Here is a 21791-nt window from a genome sequence, read left to right as displayed (position 1 = left end):
GTGGAGTACTTTTGCGGTGTTTTCACTGTGTTACTTTGTGTGTGTGTGTGTGTGTGTGTGTGTGTATGTGCACACAAATACTTTACACATTGCCTCTATAGTTTAGCCTGGCTGCTCTGTGCCAAGCTACTTGAGGGTGAGCACAGGTAAACTTATAGGGCCACATGCATCAACCTATTTAGGAAGTGCAAACGGTGCGAATCGGTAAATTCAGCCGTTTGCGATTCCTAAATAGGTTTTTGGGATGCATCAAGCATTTTTGGCAAAATCGCTATTTTTAGCGAATTCCAAAAATGCGATTGCTTTTAAGGAATCGCAAATTTGCGATTCCTTAAAAGCAATGCATTAGTGTTTACTACACTTACCAGAACTAGGACTGTGGTTTCTGCTTGGACAGGGTGCATACCTCTAAGAACCCGAAATCCAATTTATAACAGTCACATATGGGATAGGCCCTAGAAGTCCTAGAGCACGGTGCAGTGTATTGAAAAAGTTGGACATGTACTTTTAACTTAGTCCTATAGTGAAAGTCCCATGAACTAGTTTGTAACTACTGCTAGGGCTGCCTCTTCCACAGGATAACACTGGCGTACCTATTACATTTAATAAGTGCTAACTTGGCAGTTTGGGCTGGACTGTTCCCATGGGCCACAGGGTCAAGACTGATTTGCATATGGCTGGGTTCAAACTGGAATGGCATGGTGAGCAAAAAAATGATGGATTTAGGCCCAGATCTCTGTACTGGGGTGAATGTATGACACTGTTCTTCATTCTGTCCATCAACTGTTGTTTTTACAACTTTGAATTGGGAGCAAGTAGAAATTTCGAGTTTGTTGTCTAAAGAATTGTAAATGAAACCCTCTAATGGTAAAATCGGATTTTCAGTCACAATTCTCAAAATGGCATTTTTGGAAAGTAGGCATTTTTCTTTCCAAACCATTTGATGCATGCAGCCTTCATCCTGGGTCATGTGATTAGGTGTAGTTGTCAAGTGGTCTTTGTGTATTACTCCCAGGCAGGCATGCAAAGAAGAATGGGTATTGGCAAAATGAGTCATCTCTGATTTCATGAGGTGGAGGGCTGTCACCTGCCATGCTTGCCCATCACAAAGGTGTTGCCTGAGCCCACTCATACAGGGTTGGAGACTAGTCTTTCATGACCCCAGACAAGCTGGGACAAGGGCACGGAGGCAGGACATTCCAAACACACTATGGGGTGGAAACCTCCAGAACCTTCTACTACTTCAATGTAGGAACCAGGTATAAATAATGGACACTCAGACTCAACTCTTCAGTACACCTCTGCACCTATGGAAGACTCAGAAGGACTGCTCTGCTGCTCTGCAAGGGCAGCTACTATGCTGCCCTGCTGCCCTGCTACCTGAGTGAAAGGACAGGACATGCATCTTGAACCCAGGACCACCAGAGTTATTCCAAGGGCTGGCTGGCAGGCCTCCGGATCACAGCCTCAGGGACAGAAGAGGCTCCAACCAAGTTAAATCCAGCACCTAGACTCTGCCTGCTGTGAATCCTACTACCCAAGTAGTGCTACCCCAATTCAGGACCCTTGGAAGTGGGCCTGCAGGTGCACTTCCAGCCCAGATGTAGTACTCTGTGCAGAACCAATGCAGCATGACACATATCCTCGCAGCTCAGATCCGAAACCATAGCAGCACAATGTATCCCCAATACGGGACCACACATCACAGCCCATTGTCTCCTCAGAACCACCGATTCACAACGGATCCTCGATGCAGACATTTGCATCGCCAGCACCTTGTCTACAGCATGCCCCACGATGAAGCAATACTCTGCATCGCAGCCACGCAGCTTCTTTGGAACTGCTGGTGCACAACACATTTTCAATGCTGGGCTTCGCATCACAAGCCCCTTGTCAAAGGCATCCTCAAAGATGACACAGGATTTCACATCACAGCCCCTTAGCTCCTAGGAACTGAAGGTGCGTGACATATCCTCGATGTGGGATATCGTAATGCTCCGCAAATCAAGGAATAAGGTACTTTGTGCAGCAGGTCTAACTTGGTCCCTATATCTGATCCATGCTACATCGCTGTGGGCCTGACTTGGTGACTTTGTCCCAGTCAGGTGTGACCAGATAACCACAATTGGCTCTTAGTGCTTCTAGACACTATTTTTATATACATTTTGAAATTGCATATCTCTTGTCCTACTGATTGGATTTTTGTCATTTTAGTCTCAAATAAATACTACATTTTTCTAAATTGGTGTGGATTTTACTTGTGTTGTGTTTTCACTTTATTACTGTTCGAAGTGCTGCATAAAAACTTTACACATTGTCTCTACGTTAGGCTTCACTGCTTTTGTGCCAAGCTACCAGAGGGTTGAGCACAGGTTAATTTGGGCTTTGATTGTGTCTCACCCTGAATTGTGGCTGCTGCTTGAGTAGGATTTCACACAACTCATCTAGTAACTCAATTTACTACACTAATCATGTACACTTGAACTAAAAGAACATTGTTGATCCTAAAAGTCTTTGAATACATTTTAGATCCCAAGAAATATCGATTGACGTTGATTAGATTTTTTTATTTCAATTTTTGGTTGCAATCCACGTGGAGGTCAGGCATAAGTTAAGTGCAGTTTAGATTGGGTTTGCTTAACTACTAAACGTTGAATGTGGGGCTCTCTGTTTGAGTGGTCTCCGACTGTCAATGAGTTAAAATGATTTCATTCTGATTTTGATCTGCAGAGCAAATAATGGAGTAGAAATGTGTAGCTGACAAAGAGAAATGTCTCGGATTGCTTATTTTATGAAATGGGTGTGTGCTTTTCCAAATGGTTTTTACTCTAGTTTTCTAAAAAAACAAATCAGGGAGTGATTTCGATTTTGCATCTCAATGGCAAACAACGTTCGGCTTCCACCTTGATCTTAAAAAGCACTGTTGAAGAGAATTGGTTAATAGTTGTGCTCATGGTTGTGGTTGGTTATCCAGCAACACATTCTGAGAAATATTTGGAAAGTTTTTTTACCATCAAAATGTTGAGACGTTCATCCACCAAACATGTAATGTGAAAAATTGAGGATTTGGGTGATAAAATGTCCACAAAATATATTTAGGGCGAAAAATCATACAGTTAAGTGAAGTGAAAGATATACTAAACAGCGAGTTTCTCAATTTATTTCTATCAAGAAGAAGTCTACCTAGAGTCAACTAAGTACCAAACACATTGTTATCAAGTATACTTCTCACAAAACTTTTATAGATTTAACTCCAGTTTTAAAAAAAGGACTGAGACTGAAGATGAAGTTTCCACTCCATCTTGAGCCTCATGTTGGCAAGAGTTGAATCGGATGTTCTCATCTAAAAAAAAAACTTGAATCCATCCTTTCTTATGCTGTGTGATGCTCTTATGCTAATTTCTTTTTCTTTTCATCTACAGTTTGGAGCATGGGCATAAATAATGGGAAGGAAGACAGGGTGCAATTATGGGCTAGAAGTAATAAGCATTTTATCAATTAATATTTCTTTAAAAAAATAGGCTGCAATAAATAAATTCTGCTAAAGAATGATGATGAATTAAACCCAGATCAGTTGACTGGGGGTGAGTGTTTGATTTGATCTAACTCTCCGTCCATCATCCCCTTTGGTATCGCTTTGTTCGCCCACAGTTGGCAGGGTATGCCCAGGTGTGGGTCCCTTGCTCACTTGGCCACTAGATTCAAGATAGCCTGGCTGATGAGGGTTATGAACCCGAAACCGGTCCCAGGATGCTTGTTTCTGGTGCAGGGAAGACATGGCTTGGCATGAGGCACAGGGTCAGACTGATTTGAATATGGTCATGTCTGAACTGGGGTGGTAGAGTGAGCTAAAAAATGATGATGGATTAAACCCAGATCAGCTGTCTGGGGGTGAGTGTTTGATTTGCTTTAACGCTCCGTCCATCATCCCCTTTCGTTTCGCTTTGTTCGCCCTAAGTTGGCAGAGTATGCCTAAACGTGGGCCCCTTGCTCACTTTCCCACTGGATTCAAGATAGCCTGGCTGATGAGGGTTATGAACCCGAAACCGGTCCCAGGATGCTTGTTTCTGGTCCAGGGAAGAAATGGCTGGTCAGTTCGGGCCGGACGGTTCCCATGAGGCACAGGTTCAGATTGATTTGCATGTGGCCATGTCTGAACTGGGCTGGTGTAGCGAGCTAAAGAATGATGATGGATTAAACTCAGATCAATTGACTGGGGGTGAGTGTTTGATTTGCTCTAACGCTTCGTCCATTATCCCCTTTGGTATCGCTTTGTTCGCCCTAAGTTGGCAGAGTATGCCCAGACGTGGGTCCCTTGCTCACTCTCCCACTGGATTCAAGATAGCCTGGCTGATGAGGGTTATGAACCCGAAACCGGTCCCAGAATGCTTGTTTCCGGTCCAGGGAAGACATGGCTTGGTAGTTCGTGCCGGACTGTTTCCATGAGACACAGGGTCAGACTGATTTGCATATGGCCATGTCTGGACTGGGGTGGTGTAGTGAGCTAAAGAATGATGATAGATTAAACCCAGATCAGTTGACTGGGAGTGTGTGTTTGATTTGCTCTAACGTTCCGTCCATCATGCCCTTTAGTATCTCTTTATTATAAAAGCAAGCAGTGACATGCTGGTTTGCAGACCCCAGCACTCCTCCATCCCTGTGATCGTCTCCAATCATATTGAGCCACAAACTTGCAACCTCTCTCATTAATATTCATGAAGTTGGTTGGATCCGACACACTAGAATTCCGAATTTTAAGAACGAACATATCAGTACAAAGGTTGGTTCTTAAAATTCATTACTGTTCATGGACAGCACATCTTGCATTATGTGAGCTGTGAATAGTGGTGGGTGGAAAGCATTGAAAGACATGGCCAATAACACCATCCACAAATTTGACAATGTGAGCGTACAAGGCGAGTAAGCTATACCACTTTCAAAAGAGTATGATTTTGCTGAAAAGAGTTTGAAAAAGTTGATCTAAGAGATGCATTCCACTGCATGCATTTCACATAAATTGGTTAATAATCCAAAGGCTGTGTGGGAGAACTAACACCATATTTGAATACGCTTGTGGTGCACTAGGCAAACGGTATCATCCTAGGGTGAAATGAGATTCACCTTCCCCAAGACAATTTAGCAGAAGTAATGGCAAAAAAGTGGATTTTTCAACATAATGTCACCTGAAAGTTGAGAAAGAAGTTAGGACTATAACAGGCCGGCAGGAAATGATGGTTATGCAAGGTCAGCTTTTCAATGTTTTAGCATCTTTCTTCAGTTAATTTTTCAATCCAACCCTTTCCAAGTGTGTAATATACAGTAAAATCGCATAACTCCGATGCTGCATTGTAGGGACAGTGTGAATAAAAGGTACACATCCCATAACCGTAACCCCTGGACAGTAAATGCATCTTAGAGGCTCAGACAGTAATGATACTGCTGCTTTAAAAATAATTTTCCCTTTATTTATATATCGGAAATCTTTATTTCTGTTTTCTTCCCCATCAGCACACGGTGGGGCCTCTTGGACTACAAATAACTGTTGTGGATAAAGTGTACTTACCCTCTGACCTTCTTTTCCAGGAGCACCAGGAGAACCTTCTGGCCCACGGGGGCCCTGTAAATAAAGATATTATGATAAATAACTTCGAATCATATATATGCTTGTCTTGTACTTACATATCATCACATGGAGGCATGTACAGAATTTTTGGGATCGGATATAAAGATGGGTCAAACGAAGTAAACTGCAATAATGACAGGTCATTGGCAACTCGTTCTATGCATCTTTGCACAGTTCAGCAAATTATGCTCAAATTATGCTTTGGTACTTTGCATGATATACAATTGATACAAATATGTGACCAACATCCTACATATGGATAAAATGTACAGGATCAAGATTAAAAAAAACAATTCGTATTTTTAACAAGATGTTCAAAGAGACAAGTGGTTCACAGTATTTAGATCAAATAAACCAATTCATATTTCTAACTGGATGTCCAAAAGAACAAGTAGCTAACAATTTTTAAGTCTGGTCACATAGAGTCACTATATAGCATAGGTCCACATTTTCATTCGTTTCCTAAATGTTTATTTGCAAACATTGTTTATTCGCCCTGATTTAGGAAACTTTGTTCAGGGGAGTCCCTTTTCTTTACATTTATTGACAGTTAAAGCTCCCATTCTTATTTACTGCAACGCCAAGATTCCATGCAGACTTCACTGGGACTGGTACTTATCCTAAACTTAAGCTACAAATGATTGTATGTGGGTGTTGGAGTATGCTGTGTGGTTTTGTGGGTCTGTGAGTGGGTGTGTGAGTGCTGGTAAGGGTGTGTGAGTGGTTGTTTGGGTTTGTAAGTGAGTGAGTGAGTGGATGTGTGAGTGACTGTGTGAGTGGCTGTGTGGGCTGTAAATGGTTTTGTGGGTCTGTGAGGAGGGTGTGAGTGGCTGTGTGGGTCTGTGAGTGGGTGTGTGAATGGTTTTGACAATTTCCTGCCCCTGAGGGGTCCCTCATAGATTGATGTATGAAATTGTATCTCTGTTAGTCTTTAAAAGAAGATACAAATGATAAGAATCCACTTAAAGCATCGCAAGTTACGAATAATTCAAGAATGTACACTGCTGATGTTATGTTATGTTATGTATTTTGTAAAGCGCAAACAGCTGCCCCAGCAACGGGGCGTCCCGGCGCTAGAACCATAACACAACCAGCTGAACCGAGATAGATAGAGCCCTTGTGCTTTCAGTAGGCTCTTTACTCTTATAATGGGGAAATGATTGCCATCTATTTCATGGATTGGGAACAGAGTTTCTCCCCTGGTAACCCTGAAGCAATGCTTCCCAAGTTATTCCAGTTAAAATTCAAGGTCAAGTTTGAGCGAGACTGATCTACTCGCTCTGTTCGGGGCTGCTTGCGAGAGCGCTGGTGGACAGCAGGAGCCTCGTAAATCCTGGAGTGGAGAGTACCTTTCTCGGGGTATTGCAGCGGTGCCGTTGACCTCAGGATCTGGACCCACATTGCTGGAGTCTCCCCATGCTGGATAGGATGTGGTGATTGGAGTCTCGAAAGGCAGAAGCCCATCTTTCCTTGATGTGTGCAGAGTATGCCGGGTTGCGCTGGTCTCTGGGCGCTGCAACTTCGGCAAAGTCGACAAACATGATGGTCTGCACTCGAGCAGGCAGACATGGTGGTTCTTGATCAGTGCACTGCATTGATGCATGAGGATGCTCATAGGCGCCTATCTACATTCTGCGAATGCCCAGGACTGATTGAGGACAAGTCAGGCAGACTTAGACTCCAGATTAGCATAGCTCAGCAGCAATCATTTGTGCGAATGGAACATTTGATGGCCCTGAGATTCCTGAACAGGAAGCAAGCCAGCAAGCCCTTGGAGTTACTTAGGCTGCAAATATGTGTAGAGAACATGCCCAGTCCTCACCTCCCAGATTAGAGGCATCAGGCATAGGGCCAACAAAGCAGAGCAGAGCAGGTAGCAGTGTCAGTCCCTCCTGTAGTACAGCTCCTTTTTGTAGCAGAGTCTCTTTAGGACCCCAAAATGAACTAGTGAGAGGGGGTCTAAGACCCAATCCTTATATTCAAATGTGTCCTTGAAGTGGAGGTGACTACAAAGCAAAGCCTTTGGGGTGCACAAGTCTCCTTTCAGTCCAGTTCTGTCTGCCAACCTACCTGTGGGGGATAAATTAGTGTTCTGAGTGATGCCAGGTCACTACCTATTCAGATGTATGTGTCAGCTCCAACAATCCCTCTTGCCCAGGAAGACCCATCAGTATGCAGATGAATGCAGATGCAGCTGAGTGTCTTGTACTTGTAGCTCTCTAGAGGGAATGCACAAAGTGTAGGGCTCACTCAAGCTGGGTCCAGGTTCAAGATGGAGGAAGCCTTTTTTGTCCTTGTGCCTCTGACCAGAAGGTCATCAACGTAGCCCTTGTGATTCACTAAGGTGATGCTGGAACCATTGAAGATTCCGTCCTAGTACCCAGACAGAAGGCAGCGGAGCAGCAGGACAAACAGGGCAGCAATCTAGCAGGGCAGCATTCCTTCAGAGAAGCAGACTAGCAGAGTGGCAGTCCTTGCGCCAACAAAGCAGTCCTCCTTCCTGGCAGAGTATCTACAGTTACAGAAGTGTCTTGAAGAGTTGGTATCTGAGGTACTCTTTTTATACCTTGGTGCCCTGGTTCTGGGAGGTAGGAGAAGCTTCTAGACAGGCTTTGAGGTACATGGGATTTCCTGACTCCCCTGTTCTGGCTCAAAGCTGACTGCAGTAACAATGTGAGTTTGTTAGGCCCTTTGTGTGAAGGCAGCGTGCAGGATATTCAGTTGTAAGTGGGGCTGTGCTCAGATCTGCACCCCCATCCTGCGAGGAGATGGCCCATTAAGGCACACTTAATCCCTCTATTGTATGAAGGTCTGGGACGAATTCACAAAGTCTAACTGTCAGTTACACCTAGTCATGTGACTCCAGAGAGGCTTTGCTATTAAGGCAACAGTAGTCCCTTACAAGCATTAATAGTGAGTAATCCACGAGCTGCTCAATCGCGGGTGCCGGTACCGGTACGCCGTCGACAACTATGTGCACCTTATACACATGGAATTACCTATATGCCCTTTAAAAGTGTGAAGGTGTCAATATTGTTCTGTTTTATAATCAAAACTGTGCAATTAACAAGTTTACAGACGCTAAGCTTTTGCCTATAAGCCCTTTTGTGAGTTCCCTTTTACCTGTTCCCCTTTCCTGAAGTTTTTTGCATGATAAGCTGGGTGCAGGCTTGTGCCCTGTCTTGTATATTGTGTGTGAATTATGTCTTACATTGAGTGAAAAGTAAACACTAAGACCTCTGCCCGGCTGGGGAAAAATCGTGAGCTGTGGCAAGATAGACATTGGCCGCCATCTATGGGTGTTTTCCCTAGTCCGGCTACCCAGGTTAGAAATCTTGGGGTGTGTATCGACGATTCTCTGTCCATGAAGCAGCAGGCCAACAAAGTGGCTGGCACTTGTTTTACCATCATTAAATGGCTGCGGAAGATTATCTGGATGCTTCCTGTGGATACCCAGAAGACCGTAGTCAACGCGCTAATAACATCTAGGCTTGACTACGGTAACATTCTCTATCTGGGCTCCAATTTAGCCGTAGTCAGACGACTACAATTGGTCCAGAACTCCGCAGCCAGGCTGTTATGTAAGATCCCTAGGACAGCAAGGATTTCGAAGCACCTTAGAGATCTACACTGGTTGAAAGTTGAAAACCGGGTCCGGTTTAAGGCCTTGACCATTATGTTCAAGATCAGGGCAGGAACCGCACCACGGTACCTGCAGAATTTGGTCAGGCCCCATGTTCCTGTACGGAATCTTCGTTCCTTAAATGGAGCAACTTTCGTGGTTCCCAGATTCAAACTGGCCCGAATGGGAGGTAAATCTTTCTCCCACCTGGGACCAGCTCTTTGGAACTCTCTCCCTTTAGCTTTGCGCAAAGAGGAAAATTTTGCCAGTTTCAAGAAAAAAGTCAAAACCTGGCTGTTTAATAAATAATTGTGTTTACCAATGGTTGTTGATCTGTGACAGTATTTTGCCTTTCAGTATCTTTTTCTCGTAGCCATGGCGCCGGGAAACCCTTTGTGGGTATCTGCGCGCATTATAAGTGTAAGAAATAAATAAATAAATAAATAAATTTGCAATATAGTAATGACTTTGTCTATATTAATTGATTAAGTATTAATGCTTGAAAGGGGCCACTGTTGCTTTAATAGTATTGACTCCCAATGTCCCTTGACTTCTTCGGGTTCCCTTGTTGTCCTTAATAAGTCCAGAGAAGCTATGGGCACAAAAGGGCTAAGGCAGAAAAACTGCAACTTTTTTAAAGTGCTATTTTCAAAATATCAATTAAAAACTCGACTTTACCATTAAATACTCTTCTAAAGACACCATATACAATATAGCTGCCTTCTCTCATATGGAAATTACAGCATATTAAATGTAATAAAGGAACCCCAATGTTACCTCAAGGTAGGGCTAGGCATCATAGTAGTGAAAAACAAATTTGATGTTTTTCACTCTCAGGACATGTAAAAGTTAACAGTGCATGTCCAACCTTTCAATTACACAGTACCCTGCCCTATGGGCTAACTAGGGCCTACATTAGGGGTAGCTTATATGAAACAAAATTATAAATTAGGGTTATAAGTATTACTTTAGAATTTCAAAATGTTATGTAGATTAAGTTTGGTTTGTATGCAAATAATAAATTACGTTTTTCTAACTATAGCAATGGTTTAACCTTTTTTTCCGCACTGGATTTTAATGTTTTTTAAAATAAAAATGTGTATGAATTCTTAGAGTCCACTGTCGTCGAGTGGAGTGTTGTTAAGTTGAGTGTCGTACAGTAGAATGGAGGAGAATGTCATATACTTTGAGTGAAGTGACAGAGTGAAATAGTGTAGACTGGTGTGGCATACGGTGGAGTTGAGTACAACGAGATAGCGTACAGTTGATTGGTGTAGAGTGCAGAGGTTTAGAGTGCAGTGGTTTAGAGTGCAGTGTGGTAGAGTGGAGTGGGGTGCAGTGGAATACTGTACAGTGGAGTAGCATAGAGTGGAATGGAATAGAGAAGAATAGCATACACTACAGTGTAGTAGAGTAGAGTGGTGTAGACAGGAGTGGCATAGAGTGGAGTGAGGTACAGTGTAGTGGTGACAGAGAAATAGCATAAACTGGATCGGCATTGAGTGAAGTGATGTAGAGTGGAGTGGCAAAGAGCAGAGTACTGTAGAATGGAGTGTTGTAAAGTGAAGTATGAAGTATGTGGTGTACGGTGTAATAGCAAAGAGTGGAGTGGCATAGATTGGAGTGCCATAGAGCAGGGTTACATACAGTGGAGTAGCATACAGTGGAGTAGTGTAAAGTTGAATAGCCTTGAGTTTGGTGGTTTACAGTGGAGTGACAAAGTGAAATGCCATATAGTGGAATAGCATAGAGTGGAGCAGCGCAGAGTGGAGTTGCATACAGTGGTGTGGAGTGGCATACAGTGGAATAGCATACAGTGGAATGGCATACACTGGAGTGCCATAGAGTGGAATAGCCTAGAGTGTAGTGTCATAGAGTGGATTTATGTACAGTGGAATAGCATGGAGTGGAGTAGCATAGAATGAAGGGGTGTACAGTGGAGAGGCTCAGACTGGAGTGTCATTGAATGGAGTGGCATAAAGTGCAATAGCGCACAGTAGAATCATGTAGAGGGTGCGGCATGGAGTGTGGCACAGTGAAGTGGCATACAGTGGATTATCATAGAGCAGAGTGGAGTATAGTGGAGTAACGTATACTAGAGTGACCTATAGTGTAATAGCGTACAGTGGAGTGGAGTGGCATAGAGTGGAGTGGCATAGAGTGGAATGTGGTGATTTAAACAGACATAGCATGGAAGTGGGTGAATGGATGTAGATGTGATGTGGCAGGAATATAGATTATGGGGTGTAAATGATAATTTTTGGTAGTTGGTCTGTATTTACACACACACATACACACACACATCACACAAATATATATATTCAAATTCAAATGTATTTATTGCAGTTACTTAAAACCATTTGCAATATATCACACTTTAAAATGCAAGAGAGTGATTCAATGATAACTCTTTCTTTCTGTAGCAAAATATAAAACAGTACAAAAGTAAAAAAGTTAATTACATTTAAAAGACATTGCAACCAAGGTGTCACTTCTTTTGTGCAGATCAAGAGGATTTTTGTGAAATTGTCTGATTCATTGTCTTTCTCCAGTCTAGAGCGAACGTCCTGCATTTATCTCTCAATTTTGGCCAGATCAGTTGTTAATGTGCAAGCGAATATGGCTGAAACTGCTTCTTTTGTCGTTCGAACACCTTTACGTAACCATATGGGTTTTAGTAGCTTCCGCCGGGATTGTAAGAGCCCCGTGCAAAAGCACATCAAATGTGGCAGTGATTCTATTTTGAAATCGCATATTCTACATCGAATTTTATTTTCCAAGGTTTTCTAGCCCGGCTTTAGCTCTTTTATTGGGAGAGATACAAGTCTAGCCACTAAATATTTTCTAGGGCCTTTCTCCCAAATGCTTGCTCAAGATAGGGCTGACATTTATATTCCTTGTAGATTGCTATCACCCCAGATTGACCTCTTCCTTTTTCAAGATTTGTTAAATCAATTTCTCTTGACAATCAATAGCATTGTTTGTTTATTTCCTTTTTGATAAACGGATAGGTTAAGCCTTCCTGGCTACAGTTTTGTATTGCAAAGCCAACCCTTCTACAGCTTCCTGCAGATAAACCTGCCATGGATTGGATGAACCATCATATATGGGTTTTAGCCTGCTCTTCAAGCTCCCGTCTGGCGCTTTAAGTACAGAAAAGTAGTATTTTGCATGCGCACCTAGGCATTCTTTGCTCTTGTGCACCAGGCCAAATTCCAGGCGAGTCCCGCTATTGCATGTGTATTTCGGTAGCTTGAAAACACGTTTATACGTCTGACACTGTGCTTTATCCATCATTGTACTCATTTTGCCAGGGAAGGCCTGCGGGGCGTATCCCACGACTGCCCTTATTTTTGCTTGTAATATCTTTCTAATTGGAATGGTGGTGGGGCTCTGCCTTTTCTCTTGTTATTTGCACAAAGCATATATTGTTGATTCCACCTTAGATTCCATTTTATGTAAGTGCATATTGGCTTTTCCTGAGTCGCTCAACCAACACCCAAGGTAATTGTAGAACTTCCAGGCGGTTATTGACTCCTTTCCAACGTGCCATTTTAGGAGTGCTTTTCTTTTACAATTCCTGAAGATCAGAACTTTGGTCTTTTCTGGGTTTATCTTCAATTAATTGTTCAGATTGTAGGCGTTTAGAGCATTGAGGGACTTTTGTAAACCTGTTTTTGTTTGATCCATCACCACAAGGTCATCCGTATATTGTAGGATTTGAATTTTGCTGACACCAATTTTTGGAACTGCTAGGTTTGCACTTTGTATCATCTTGCCCAAGTCAGCAGTATATAAATTAAAAAGTGTTGGGGCAAGTACGCATCCCTGTTTTAAGCCCCGAAGCATCCCTGTTTTAAGCCCCGATTTGTAAAACACTTTTTTGTTGTGATGTTGTTTACCAGCTTTATTCTGATCCAAGTATTGCTATATAGTGAGATAAATACATTAAGAAGGTCAGAAGGAATTTGGCAGTTGCGCAATTTGGACCAAAGCTTGTCAGGTGGTACTCAATCTTACGCTGCTGAATAGTCTATAAAGCAAGCATAGACTGGTTTCTTTTCCCTGCAATTGGCTTGCTGACCCAAATAGGATATTGCCGTAATGGTGCCGATGGTCGAACAGCCTTTGCGGAACCTATTTGATAGAAAGGGAGAATTTAATTTTCTTCGACCCATCTGGCTAATTCTGTCAGCAGGGTATTTGCATAGGCTTTCCCTTCAATGTCCAGCAGGGCTATTAATCTATAGTTCTTTGTTTCTGTGTTATTGTCCTTCATAAATATGAGTTTTAGGATTAACCTGTGCTATGAGTCTGGCACCTTGCCCTGTAATCGGCATTCGGTGAATAGGCCAGGTAGGACTATCTCCCAATAATTTGGATCTTCCCTGAACATCGCAGCCGGGAGACCGTTGGGTCTTGGTACCCCATCTTTCCTTATCTTTTTTATCACTTTTTCCACCGCACTTACGTCCTGGTCTTTAAGCATGGCTGTGTTTATGTGGTTTGTGGGTTTTGCATCATTGTTTGTACTCTCTGTGTACACCATAGCGCTTCCAAGTTTAGTGCTTTCGTCCTTCTCCGTGTATGTTGCGTCTACATGTCTCACCCATGTGTCGGCGTGAACAGCATTACTCCGGACTGCTCTCTTTTTATCCAGCTTTGCTATATATTGCCAGAGTTGTCGTTGTTTGTGAGGTTTTGTAAATTCATGGATTTTGATCCACTCTTCTTTAAGCCTGCTTTGCTTGATTGTCCAGGGCAGTTGTTTCTGTTCTTTGTGCAGTTGTACTTGTCCCGTGTATTTTTCGAGCCAACGATCTTATATGCTCTTTTTGCCCTTCCTAAATTACAAGTTATATCAGCCAATTTTTTATTATTGTCCGTGGATTGTTTATTAGTCCTCTCCTTAGGATTTTGCTCAGCTGTCTTCAGGCATGTTTTTAGGTCATTTGTCCACTCTGTCCAATTTTCCCTATTGGGTGCTGCGCATGGGTTGTTCCCCGTGTGTTCTTGTTTTTCTTTCCAATGTTTTAGAGGCATCACCTGATGAGTGTTCCATTTTATTCTTCTCACCAGGGCGTGTTCTTCGGCACCTGTTGATTGGGAGACCGTTATAATTCTTTCCCGTTCTTTGGTAGTAACATTAAGTTCTACCTGGAGTAATGGTTGATTGCTTGTGTTATCCGTCTTTATTTCAAAATCTTCAATTTTGGGGGCTAGCTGGTCTTATAGAAAAATATAATCAATTGTGGAGCTGTTCTTAAATGTAGTTCTCCTTCGGATGTTTAGGGCCAGCCTTTTTTGTAGGTACTCAGCTGAAGTAAGTTCGTATTCTAGTAAAAAGTTATTGAGAATTCTTTCAGCACCTGTTAGGTAATTCCTTTCGGACTGTTTTGTTCCTAAGTGGTGCAAATTGAAGTCACCCACAAGCAGTTTCACCGGAGACCGATATGCGCATAGAATTTCCTGGAATGTTGTAATCATACATTGTGTAGCCTTTAGTTTCCATTGGGCTGGTGTATTTAAATATACATTGATTAAAAGCAAAGAGGCAATGTTTTCCTTGACGATTTTTCCTTCTATTAGCAGTGCTTGTAACATATTTGAATTGGTGTTTATATTCCTGACAGTTAATTGTTTTGCGTGTTTGACATAAATCGAGATCCCACCTGATGGTCTTCCATACCGGTTATGTTTGGTGGCAAGTTGGTGGAAACCTGCGTATCCTTCCAAGTGTACCGGTTCAGTTGCCCAGGTTTCTTGTAAGCATAAGATATCACCCTCTAGTGGAGATTTAGTTGCTTCTGGCTTAGTCTCACCCGAAGGCTTAGATGTAGCCCCATGAAGTTGGGTCTTTCCATCCCCATTTTATTTTTGGGGAATTCATTTGAAGTTTTGTCCAAGCTAATAGTTATTGTGTCCGTAAGCACCCTCTTTGCTGCCTCCTCTTGCTCTGGTTTCTTCTGAGTTTCTTTAAAGGCCAGATGTTCAACTTTCTTCTGCTTTTCTCTGGTAGATAATTCAATTGAACTGGTCACTGTCGCCTGCTCATCTCCTGATTGTTTATTTGCTTTTGTCTGTTTGAAAAAAATTGGGTATGGTTTTTTATTTGATTGCTGATCCTGTTTCTGGTTTAATGTTATTACTGGTTCGTTTGAGCCACGTGTTGGTTGTCCCCAGCTTCTTCTAAGTTGTGTTGTCTTCTCTGTTTTTTTTGTTTTTTTTAGGGTTTTTTCATACGTCTGGTCATGTTCGATTGTGTTAATTGAGTTAAAGCTCCTTGTTTTTCCTCCAGATTTAAATTTTCTATCGTATCTGTCGATTGATTGGCCAGGGCTAAGTCAGAAACTACGCTTAATTTATTCGGTTCCTCTTCTCTGTCGGTATTCTGAGGCCGTGCTGGAATATTTTTAAGCTTGTTATTGTCGATTACCATGGTCTTTAAGTCCTTAATAAGAGTAGTCAGAATTTCTGGAATTGTTGCCAATTTGTCAATTGTTGGGCAACAGTCACATTCCGTGTTTAATGTGGTTGTGTATGCCTGTGCTCGCATGTTTAGAGAGTTTTTGGCCAATCCCTGAAATTGCCTTTGCCATGATGTTTAGCAGGTCAACTTGCATCTTGTTTGAATGGTAGTTTAATGCCTCCAAAGTGAGTTGTGATGTTTTGAAGAAGATATTGTCCCTGAGTCGGTTAGTGACGCTATTTTAGTTGTTAGTGCTGGCGCTTGGGTACCAAAGTTTGGTTAAGATTTGCTCCTTTAGGCGATTTTATTATTGGTGATGATTTTACAGATTGCGAGGTATCCTCTAGTGCATTGATGTTCTGATCTGCTTCCTCATAGTATACTTGCATTGGTGTTTGGTTGAGAATTTTTACTTGGACCTCTATTGGTTGTTGAGCCTTAGTGCTGGTGCAATGATCTTGTGCTTTTTGCCCGAGTGATCTATCAGGATCCTCATGTGGGCTTTGTCGCATGCGGAGATTGTTCTCTAGATGTAATTAGCTCCAGATCTGTTATGGACCCCCATGAATTATCTTGACGTTCCACTGGTTCTTAGTGTAGCATATGCTTGGTTGGGCCCGTATCAATTCTTATGTAGTTTGAGTTGCTCAGGGCCTTTATATCGTCTACTCCGTTTGTATCCTTTAGTTGTATGTCCCTAGTATTCTTGTTTATTGGTGTGATTGGTGGGGGTAATTGATTATCTCCCTCTTGTTTGGTGAGCATTATCCCTGCTGGGTCTTTTAAGAATTAAATCTTACTTGGTCCATTATTTGTTCTTATAAAGGGGCACAATATTGGCGATATTAGTGTTTGTGCCTCCCCCTCAGTTTTTGCTTTTTCATTGTTTGCCGTATTCCTTGCGCTTTTCTCTTTCTTTTTGTTGCAAGGCAAGGCCATCTATCTCTTCCAGACCTCATATTTTATTAGGTTGTGTTATGTGGTGTTATGTTGTGTTGTGTTGTTTTGTGCACAACACAGTGCCTCAAACCGGGGCTGGAAGCCCAGAAGCCAAAGAGCTACAATTCACGCCCTTGCTCTGGCTGGTCCGCTTGGCCTGCCACACGTCCACTGTAACTCCCTCGCCTGGTCTATATATTTTAAAAACCTTAGCTCTGTTTAACTTTAGCCACCCTAAAACCCCAAAACCTCTTACCTCCCTTTACCTGGCCCTGAATCTTAAAAGCCCCCTTATCTCAAACTGACGCGTTCCCTAAAAGACCCTAACCCCATTTTATCTCTACCTGCCCCTAAACCCTATAAAACCCTTTCCTCTCTTTACCTCTTCTTGTTCCTGAATCCTAAAAAACCCTTAACTGTATTACCTATACCCACCCCTGAACCCTAAAACCCCTCATCTCCCTTTACCTTTAGCCACCTGTGAACCATAAAAAACACTGACCTGTATCTATCTCTACCTAATCATGAACCCTAAAAAACCCAGACCTCCATTTACCTCTACCAACACCTGAACCCTAAAAAAACAAATCCCTTAAGACATACAGATTTTTAAATGCCATTAAAATTAAATTAAAAATGCAGCTGCTTCTGGAGTCCATGTTGAACTGTGTGAATTTACGTGATTTAAAATTGTGGGCTTACTTTTGCACTGATTTCTCCAGGACTGCCATATATTAATTTTTAGCGCCGACTTGCATTCTAAGGGCCGATTTAGGGCCCCGGTCGACTCTCTCTGTCCTCCCGGGCGCAAGCTTTTCAGGCGCCATCTTGGGGGTAGTTGGAGGCTCATCGCTCTAGTGCTCGGGCGATTATCGGAACCGGCACTTCACTTATGGCAGCCAAATCCCGTCCGCGCAGCGGGCGGGCGCAGCGGGCGCGCCGATGGCGCGCCGGAGGCGCGCCAGAGGCAAGCCCGTCTGGGCCCGTCCGGGCCAGTACGGACCTAGGACCTAAACCCCTGCCCGATTGTACCTTACTGGCCACAGATACATTGACTCCCTCACCCTTTTCTAGGGACGAGTTGTTGTCATTTCGTCCTGTTACCGATCATCACTGCCGGTATACAGTGAGACCGGAGGCACCATATAGACGGTGTGCTCACTGCTCCAAGCCTAATAATGGAGCCAAAAAGGGAGAGCTTACGTCCTCTCCCCTGTCCCTTGCCCTATTGAACTGCCGATCTCTGGTTAAGCACTCGGATGAAGTCAACCTAATGATCCAGGACCATAAAATTGATGTGCTGTTTCTTACAGAGACATGGCTCTCTGACAGCTCTGAGTTCGATATAGTTAATTCTATGCCCAAGGGCTTCGCGATACAGTGCCTGCATAGGCCTCGTGGCATAGGTGGAGGACTAGCTATAATTCATAAGGAGACACTAGCCTGCAGGATAGAACATGGCAAGATCTTGGATGCAGAGAGCATCAGGTTTTCCATCCAACTCTCCCCTAATTACTCGTTGTCAGGGCTGCTGATCTATCGACCTCCTGGTGGGGTCAAGCAGTTCATTAGTTCCTTGTTAGAGACAGCACTTTTTCTGGCAGCCTCAGCCCCCAACTTCCTTCTTTTAGGAGACTTGAATCTCCACTTGGATGACCGGGGAGATAAGGTGGCTGTTGATTTGCTGGCTGACCTTGAAGCATGTAATCTGATCCTGCATAACAATGAACCCACGCATTTGAAGGGCCATCTTTTGGACCCTTTATTTTCCAATGTTGCTCTCCTAAAGGCATCACCGCCATGTCCCCTCCCCTGGTCAGACCATTTCCTTATTCCTTTTAATGTGACTATTATGACGGATTCTAGATCTGAATGTAAAGGCTCTAGTCGAACTTCTCATAGACCTTGGCCTAAATTGTCCTTTGAGGATCTAACCACTGCCCTTGAACAATCTATTCCTGCCTCGATCTTGAACCCCCTTGAAGCAGATTGCAGTTTCCACAATTGGTTACTAAAAGCACTGGACTCGGTGCTTCCTGAGAAGTGTAGTACCAAGAAAAGTAATGGATTAAAAAAACCCTGGTACACAACTGAACTACGCGACCTTAGAAAAGTCTGCAAACGTCTGGAACGCGCCTGGCGGAAAGACTGGTCCACTAATAGTAAAGCTCCCTATCAGGAAGCCATGAGGGCATATAAGCTAGCCTGCAACCTCACTAAAGCAACCTTTTATGAAGAGAGAATCAGGACTGCTTCCAGCTCCTCAAGAGAAACATTTACTATAGTTAAGGAACTCTTGAACACCCCCCCTCCTTCACTGCCACAAGCCACGAGCAGAGCTCGATGCAACGAGCTTGCACATTTCTTTGATAACAAGGTCAGGAAAATTCTAAAAAGTATTCCTCTTAGTACTCCTCCTTCTGAATCCACCACGCAGGTCGAGAGTGGTGTGAGCCCTTTGTGGGAAGTTATCACTCCTATAACTGAGGAAGACTTCCGCAAAGAATTAGCTTATCTTAAAAGTGGTTCCCCCTCTGACCCTATGCCCATCCATATTCTTAAGAGGATTGCACAGACCATCTCCTCGCGGGCCACGGATCTCCTGAACGCCTCCTTTGGCGGTGGGGAAGTTCCCCCTAGCTGGAAGAAGGCGATGGTTAAGGCTCTCCTCAAAAAGCCGGGACTGGACCCTGATGACCTGGCGAACTTCCGCCCAATTTCTTTGTTGCCTGGCCTGGGCAAAATTGTAGAAATGGTTGTCAACCGCCAGCTGTCCACATTCCTAGAAGGTCATAACCTGCTCAAGCACTCGCAAACAGGCTTTTGCCCTTGGCAGGGTACTGACTCTGCCCTGATTGCAGTAGTGGAGGAAGCCAGACGCATCCTTGATGCAGGAGGCTCCGCAGCTGTGGTCCTCCTTGACCTCAGCGCGGCTTTTGATACCGTCAATCACGGTATCCTTATTCAGCGCCTTACTAGGGTGGGAATATCTGGTCAGGCTTTAAGTTGGATTACTTCCTTTCTGAATGACCGGTCATACCAGGTCTGCGATGGCACCAACCTGTCTGAGTCGATCCCCCTCCAGTGTGGAGTCCCTCAGGGCTCCTCGTTGAGCCCTACACTTTTTAATATCTATATGGCCCCACTGGAGGATGTGGTTTCACCCTTCGGGGTGAAAATAGTGACCTACGCAGATGACACCCAGCTTGTCGTTTCGCTATCCCATCATGAAAATGCGGCAGAAAGATTTGGGTGCTGTCTGACAGGTATCATGGCTTGGATGACAGAATCTCGGCTAAAACTCAATGGTTCCAAAACGGAACTCATGATGCTGGGCAACCTCTCTACTTCCCTTCCCAAAACCATGTGGCCCCCCTGTCTGGGTGAGGCGCCCCAACCCAAGAATGAGATTAAGAGCTTGGGTGTATGGTTAGAGCCCGACCTGACGTTCAGAGTACATACGAAGAAAGTGGCAGGGATTTGCTACGGCTTGTTACGCTCGGTCCGAAAGGTGTTGCCCCTTCTCCCTTTTAGTTCAAGGAAACTCCTGATTCAGGGACTTATATTGTCAAGGCTGGACTATAGTAACGCCTTGCTGCTCGGTGCCCCTGAATCAGCCATCAACACCCTCCAGCGAGTACAAAATGCGGCGGCCAGGGTTTTGACAGGCTCGGAAAAAAGAACTTCGGCCAAGCCTGCTCTCAGAGCTCTCCATTGGCTCCCCATCCGGGAGAGAGTCAAATTTAAGGCTCTTTCCATCGCCTTTAAGTCTCTCCAGGGAATGGGCCCCCCAATCCTCAGGGACCTTATATACCCCTACAAGTCCTCGCGTCCCCTCCGCTCTGATGGGAGCAACTTACTGACTGTCCCCAGAGTAAAGAGAGCTCGCTCAGGAGGCAGGAGGTTCTCTGTGAACGTAGCCAAGATCTGGAATGATCTTCCTGCAGCTCTCCGCCTGGAACCCTGTCTCCAGAGGTTTCGGAAATCGTTAAAGACATTCCTTTTTCCAAGAGGAATATGAGTCTGCTGTCTGAGGATCTTGGAAGCTAGCTGAGTGTATTAGCGCTGGGACGCTCTTGGGCAGCCATGCGCTTAACAAATCTAATTTCATTTCATTCATTTCATTTCATTTCATGTTGTAAACGGGCCAAAAGCAGTCTTTGTGGTACTTACTTGCTTTGTGCTCACCTGTGTTGTAATGTCCTGCATAGTAAAACTGCATAACACATGATGCCCACAACGTTATGTTGGTTATTCAAAATAATAACCTCTAATTTCTCCATATTTAATTTTGAAGCTTTCTCTTCCGTCCATGGTGTCACTATTGTCATTAGCCCTAGACGAAATTGTAATTACGCTGGCACAATTTGCGTAACTTTGGGGATTTTATGTACTGCTTATTAGTCACAAAATAACATCATTATACCACATCATTAGCTAGATTCATGAAGCCAAATTGCGATCGCAATAGCTGCGAATAAGCAATTGTGATCGCAATTTGAATAAAAGGAATTCATGACAGTGTAATCTCTAAAAATTGGGAATTCGCTAAAGAAAAATTGCGATTTCGCAAATAAATTCGCAGAATCCTGGAAGAAGCCCATTTGCGAATCTGAAATTGCGAGAAACCACGGTATCTGCGAATTCATTTGCGAAATCACAAAGCAATCGCAATCGCTATTCATGAAAAATCGCAAATTGCGAAAAACCCGATAATCGCTATTTGCGACGCGCAATTTAAGGAGAACCCAAACCAGGTGGTAACCAGTAAGGAAAAAAAAAAAGTTCAAAAAAAGTTAACAAACTACCAACAGGAACAGGCCTGACCAAACACACTTAAGGATATGGAGCTGGAGCATGAGGACTCTCACAATGCCAGGACTCTACATGGTGGTCAGGCGGCGAAGGCTACAGCGAGCAGAGAACGTTTGCTTTTACATCTACCTATAGTGTTTATGGTTTATGTAGTCAGAACCCTGCCCAAAAGGTACCTCTGTCCCATGTATAGGCCCACCTTTACCAAATAGAGCTTCCTATTCCATTTCTCACATAAAAACAACTTCACTATATTCTGTTCTAGCATCAGATTGCATCGAACTATTATGCAGAATGTAATTCCTTTAATACTTAATGATCCT

At 43.5% G+C, this 21791-nt stretch overlaps 1 protein-coding gene across 1 annotated transcript in view; it reads right to left on the bottom strand.

Moving 5' to 3' along the window:
* Positions 1-21791, bottom strand: part of LOC147707467 (collagen alpha-1(XIX) chain-like) — a 1668057-nt gene that overhangs the window by 342299 nt on the left and 1303967 nt on the right. The window contains exon 16 of the mRNA XM_086925649.1: positions 5564-5617. Coding sequence (XP_086781775.1) covers positions 5564-5617 — 54 coding nt within the window. The remainder of the gene's footprint in view (positions 1-5563; positions 5618-21791) is intronic.

Source organism: Lissotriton vulgaris, chromosome 6 (genome assembly GCF_964263255.1).
Source record: "Lissotriton vulgaris chromosome 6, aLisVul1.2, whole genome shotgun sequence".
Taxonomy (NCBI): Eukaryota; Metazoa; Chordata; class Amphibia; order Caudata; family Salamandridae; genus Lissotriton; species Lissotriton vulgaris.
The sequence above is the reverse complement of the archived record's forward strand: the minus strand, read 5'-3'. Positions and strand labels throughout refer to the sequence as shown.